The following is a 6,000-nucleotide window of genomic DNA, read 5'->3' on the forward strand; positions in this document are numbered from 1 at the left end:
TAGGCATAGCAGGCAGGGCTCGTGGTCATGTGCATTGCATCTGCCCATTGTGGTGCAGTGGCCAGCCATGGCTGCTCTCCGTGCCTGTGTCATTGGATTGGCTGGACTGTTGTGTACTATCACGCGGCGGCATGAGTTTGGAGGAGCCATATGGGGACTTTGTTGCATGTTGTCTGCCCTTAAAGGGACACTGAAGTGAATTTGTCAAGCTCCCGTTTTTACTTGCACTGCATAGACTGGCTCAAATTAACTCACTTTTCATCATTTATCCGGTTGACAAGTTGGTAATTATTTTATAAAGCTCGAAAGAAGAAAAACTAGCTTGCTTGGTCTGCGGTGGCCGCACCAACTATACACTGTGACGACGGGAGGAGATGCACTGTGATTGGACGATGCCCACGATTAGCATTCAAACAAGTTTCCGTTTCGGTTCTGTAAAACAACATGCTTGACATCAGACATTATCTGATGGGCATTCTCGATATCTCAGTAATTGTCATACTGCGCTTCTCCCATGTTGTCGCCTGTAAAATGCCTAAGATAAGCCTCCTAAGACGGCTTGGAATCGTAGCTATCACTAGCCGAGGCCTACGCAGTGGATGGACGCGCTACACGTCACCGCAGACGCTCAAATGCCATGCGCTTTTCCCCCATATTTGGAGCTTGCCTCACTCATGCCTGTATGGTAAAAAGCGTGTTCGCACCAGTCCAAGGGTCTGTTGATTCTGGCCTGTGTCCACTGCCCGCAAGCAGTCGGTGCTTATGGCAACAGCACGCCAACGAGAACTCGCTAGCACGTCAGTGTCAGTCTGCGCGCGTTCTGCGAACTCGCTTGTGGAGCAGTGAACGTTACGGCCCAAAAATGGGGAACTCAGTATAGAAAACATAGGCCGAAAACGGAAAAAATCGGCTTACAAAAATAAAGCATCTCCCCTCGGGGATTTGAACTTGCGACTTGCAAAATATAATTCCTAGCGCTCGCGACCACTCAGCCACAGGCCAGCGCTGGCGATGACGGAAATATAAGGTATATAATGTATAACCAGTTTACACTTTTGTTTGGTTTAGCGTTTTAAGCAGCTTAGGTGACTATTTGTTGTATAGCACTCCTGCAGTAAGCGTCCCCCAAATTTCCACCATATCTCACGTCTAGCAATTGCATTTCTTAGACAGAAAAGCATTCGCAGATGCGTAGTTGTTCTGCTGACTGCTGTGCTTGTTGACCCAGCGCAAAAAGTGCTTCTTGCTCCGTAGTTTTACGCTGTGCAGTAAAATTTTCAGTTGATTTTATTTCCTTAGTACCTATATTGGTTTCGCGGACTTCTCCCGCCTTCAAGTGGCCTTAGATTTTCCTACTAGCATACCAGTCAGCGAAGTGTCGCATGTGCGCTTGTGCAGCGCTTGTGTGGAGTGACCTGGATAGAGGGATAGGAAACTGGATAGCCTGATAGAGTGTACAAACTAACAAACTAAAGAAACACACATTCTTCCATTCACAAATGTGTCATGGCTTAGTTTTAACCGAGCAAACGAATTGCAATGACCCGTCAGCGGCCGGCGATCATTGCAGCGGCCGGCGGTAAACACTGGGCCGACTAACGCTGTCGAAAGGTCGGCGAGCCGTACAGTAGTGCAGTGAATCCAAGTTATCTCCTCCTGACGTCAAACGAAAACGCCACAGAAAATGGGCGAGGGTGCAGAGAGGAGGAAAGCATTTTCGAATTGATTTTTCTACTAAATAAATTCGCGTAAACGCTCTCGGAGTGGTCGAAACATGGCCTGTGGACTCCGGACTACAATTTGCGCTAGTAATCCCGCAATGTTTACAAATCACCTCAGGGTCCCTTAATGCTTGAAGTACAATAGAGTTGTAGCGTGGACGGTTGGTGATGTGGTCTGCTCGGCACAACATTTTCTGTGCCATCCACTCATACTGCAGGGTTGTGACGGGGTAGGTTGTGGGTGGCGAAGATGGCTTTGGTGACTTGCAGTTTTACATACGTTCGCAGGTCGAGGATGTGCTTGGCTCAAATATGAATGTTTGAGTTCAGTTTTTTGCAGCGGTTTCTGTTTGTTGTCCAGTTTGTTGGATCAGAGCCTGCCAAGGTCAGCCTCGCATTGTGCTCTGTTGACTTGAGTCTGTCTTCCCATGGAAAGCGTCCAATCAAATGTGGAAGTAGTTCTTTCTTCTTCCATGTTTGGGGTGTCATCTGGTTGCAAGCTGGTCTGCAAGGTAGGGTGGTCGCTAAGCGTGAGCTTGCTTAGGCTTTTTTATGGAGTACAAATAAATAACACCTCCCGTACTCCTCACGAGGCTTAGCCTAGTTGGTGATTTATTGATTGTAGGGTTTAACGCGCTGACACAACGCAGGCGATGAGGCGTGCCGTAGTGGAGGGCTCCGGATTAATTTTGACCACCTGGGGATCTTTAACGTGCGCCAAAATCTTGTACACACGGGCGTTTTTGCTTTTCGCCTCCATCAGAAAAGCGGCCGCCGCGGCCGGGAATCGAACCCGCGACCTCGTGCTCAGCAGCGCAACGCCTTAGCCACTGAGCCACCGTGACGGGTGGCCTAGTTGGTGCCACTTGGCAACTTCTCAGGGTGATAAATTCATGCCTCGGTGTTCCTCTCAACGAGTTGTTTCGACCAGTGCGTTCTCTGTTTTCTGGCGCTGTTTGAAGATTTTGCGGTATATTTAAGCCCTTGTGAGCATATTCTAAGATCTTCGCTTTCTGGTGGCCATTTATTAGCTTGAGGGAGCAGGCCTTCCAAGTTTCAGTATCCTAGAGCTTCGTCTTCTGCTTACCTTTGCTGTTTCCTTTCATGCAGGCGCAAGATGAGAAAAGCTGTGGCCTTGGCAGATGCAGATGAGGCTGCCTGGAGGAAGGCCCTCGCTCACTTTTGCCTGCTGACTGGCTGTGGACCCATCACGACAGACAACGACTGAAGTCACCACTGTTGATGCAGTGGCGAATTTCAAATGTTTCCTTTCATGACCCAAAAAACGTGTGCCAGGTAACTAAAACATGACACTCGCTCATAGCAGCGTAGCTTAACGAATCAGTTGTCCTGGTTGCAATAAGTAACCAGGACAACTTCTGCAATAAGCAAAAAAGCTTTTGCAATAAGCAAAAAAGCTTTAGATGCAGCAGGGAAGGATTTTGATTAGATAATGCGTATCCATACAGGCACTAGTTGGGGTGGCTGAAAACGGCACCGAGTACTTTGCATTGTTTCGATAGAGTTCGCAGTCCAAAGTGGTGATGCTAAATGATGAAGTGGGGAACAATTCCCACCGTGCAACGTATACACATTGATTACTCAAAGGACTCACATTACGCGAACACTTGGTTCTGCTTCCATGCTGGCTGCATTGCTCGTTCCTCATGCCACCAATTATTGACTGTCATGCTAAAACCAAAGTTGCATTCCTTGCCGAGGAGGCTTTTTTTTGCCCAAGATGAGGTACTAACCTGGCCGTGTGTGCGAGATTCAACACACTTTGCAGTCTCGGCTCTGTGAGGTCATTTGGACTAGCTTAATTGCTGCCTCTCGCATAATGTAGAGTACAACTGTAACCACTGTGAAATGGCGTTTGGTAGGGTGTCTGTTTCAGCGATGTTCATTCACTGTTTACCCAATGAGAAACTACAAGCACAGGGATCAGCTTGACTCGTTCGGAGCAGGTCCTGCACATACCTGCAGCAGCATAGCTCCACATGGACTTCTGGTGCAGATGCAAGCTTTCAGTAGTACTGCAGTAGCCCAACACCTTTTACTCTCTGCCAGTTCCGTCACATGAAAAGAGGGCTATGGAGTGTCTTGTACTGTTCAGTCAGCAGTTTTCTTCATACAGGAAAGAAAACCTCGAAACACCTATTCTCCTACAACTTCGTCCTTTGTCAGTGCCCAACTTGACTTAGGCTTGGCCATGGTGTTGTTTGTCATCCGCTTTACTTTTTGCTTCTACATCTGGTCATTTCCCATTTATAGGCCGTCGCATTTAAAGTGTGCAAATGTTGGCTTTGATGGCACAAAGCAAAAAGACGCGTATTGTCTGCAATAGCGTCCGTTCGAAGATGAGCGGAGAAAAAAACCACAGCAGCCTTCACCCTTTCTGCCAACCCAGGGATCTTCTGCAAGGTTGTGCTTGCAGACTGAGTGTAGGATACACATGTACAAAGTTGTTTGACAATATGTTCTGGCAATGGTGTCTCATTCAACAAGCTGCACTGCACTTACTCTTGTCAAAACGTAACGTCTCTGTGCAGGCCAACAATAAAATTTTGTTACGTCAATTGTACTGCTAGCGAGTGCCTACGATTTTATTTAGGTTACATAAACAGCACGTTACTGATGGCTTCACAGCCTGCACTGTGATCAAAGGATGAAGTGGTTGTACACCCTTCATTTCTTTGAACTGCCCATAGGGGAAGGCTCCATGAGCTTTGAGACCGTGGACCACTGCCAGCGTCTGGTGACTGTTGACCTTCAAAATAAGAATATTGTAAACTCATGATTTATTCTGTTTTGCCGAATCTATGTACTGATACTCTGTAACAAACTGTTTCGAATAAATCGTGTTCTACCAGTACTGATACTCTGTAACAAACTGTTTCGAATAAATTGTGTTCTACCTGCAGTGTACTAGTAGTGCAGTGTCTTGTATTTCTGCTAGTCGTATTTCCTTGCTAGATTCCAGGCTCCGTCCTATTTTTTATGTGGCTGTCAGCAGAAGCTTGGCCTGAAGCTGACCCCTCCCCATTGCTTGTAAACTCTCAAAGGCTTCATTCTCTGGCAGAAGTTGAAGTTTATTAGGAAGATTGCAAATAATGCAGTACTTACATTGGTAAAGAATACAGAAAGAGGTCTCATACTTTATCACTGTGGGGGGATCTCTTGTAAAAAAGTACATAAAAACAGGTAAAACATGAGCAGTCAGAAGAAATAAGCAGAAATATAATGTAGATTTAAACACAAACCAGTTGCGCACGGAATAATGAACAAATTGCGATGATCGTTCATTAGTGATTAAGCCAAAATTTCACAGCGGAGCTTTAAAAAAAGAGGCGTCACTGGAACAAACACGAACAAAACAGTTTAATTGCGGCAAAACAGCCTAGGATGATTTGTTAAGCCTTCATAAAGCAAACAGAGCATGAAAATGGAAACAGAATTATTTTAAATTATTATTACACAATAAACGCACAATAAGGATCAATCAGGCAACATGCTTTCACTGGGATGGATCAAGAAAAATAATATTGTAACACACAAATCAACGTTGGTGAACTGGATACATGCGTATGCCTCCCGTTCACCAACGTTAACTGTACAGCTTCCCGGTTTTTATACGTTTTCCTTGGATTTTTGGGGTGAGAGTGAATGAAGGACTATTTCAAGAAGAAACATTTAAAGGGACACTGAAGTAACGTAAACATTGCGGGATTACTAGTGCAAATTAATTGTAGTCCGGAGTCCATATAGGCCATGTTTCGATCACTCTGAGCGTGTTTACGCAAATTTATTTAGTAGAAAAATCAATTCGAAAATGCTGTCCTCCTCTCTGCACCCTCGTCCATTTTCTGTGGCATTTTCGTGTGACGTCAGGAGGAGATGAGCTGGAAATTGGCTGCGCTAATGCATGGCTCGCCGACCTTCCGCGACCGAGTCAGTCAGCCCAAAGTTTAGTCCTTCGTCCATCCAATTCGCTTACACCACATGTTTCCTACTCAATTTCCCGCCCAATGCACTTTTTGCTCTAAGCCTGGCACACTCGTCCACATTTTATTAGAGTGTACGCATAACCCTCACCTCCCACCCTTTCCTTCCCCCCTCCCCCTCCATGAGCTGTGGGAGAACCTGATCACCAGCGACCACCTGGACGTCCAGCAACTACTGGCATCTAGGGCGTCGGTCGCCCGGTCGTCACTTGGATTCCCGGACTAGGGAACCACTCCTACTTTATAGGGCTCATTAAAGTTTCATACTACTACTA

General features: G+C 46.2%; 1 protein-coding gene across 3 annotated transcripts in view; it reads left to right on the forward strand.

Annotated features, from left to right (window-relative positions):
• Positions 1-4,636, forward strand: part of LOC144179539 (uncharacterized) — an 80,775-nt gene extending 76,139 nt beyond the window's left edge. For all 3 annotated transcript variants that reach the window (XM_077707929.1, XM_077707930.1, XM_077707931.1), the window contains one exon: positions 2,832-4,636. In XM_077707929.1, coding sequence (XP_077564055.1) covers positions 2,832-2,949 — 118 coding nt within the window. In that variant the 3' untranslated portion in view covers positions 2,950-4,636. The remainder of the gene's footprint in view (positions 1-2,831) is intronic.
• The last annotated feature ends 1,364 nt before the right edge of the window (positions 4,637-6,000 follow it).

Source organism: Haemaphysalis longicornis, unplaced genomic scaffold (genome assembly GCF_048455015.1).
Source record: "Haemaphysalis longicornis isolate Haplotype H1 unplaced genomic scaffold, Haemaphysalis longicornis Haplotype H1 scaffold_4, whole genome shotgun sequence".
In the NCBI taxonomy this organism is placed as follows: domain Eukaryota; kingdom Metazoa; phylum Arthropoda; class Arachnida; order Ixodida; family Ixodidae; genus Haemaphysalis; species Haemaphysalis longicornis.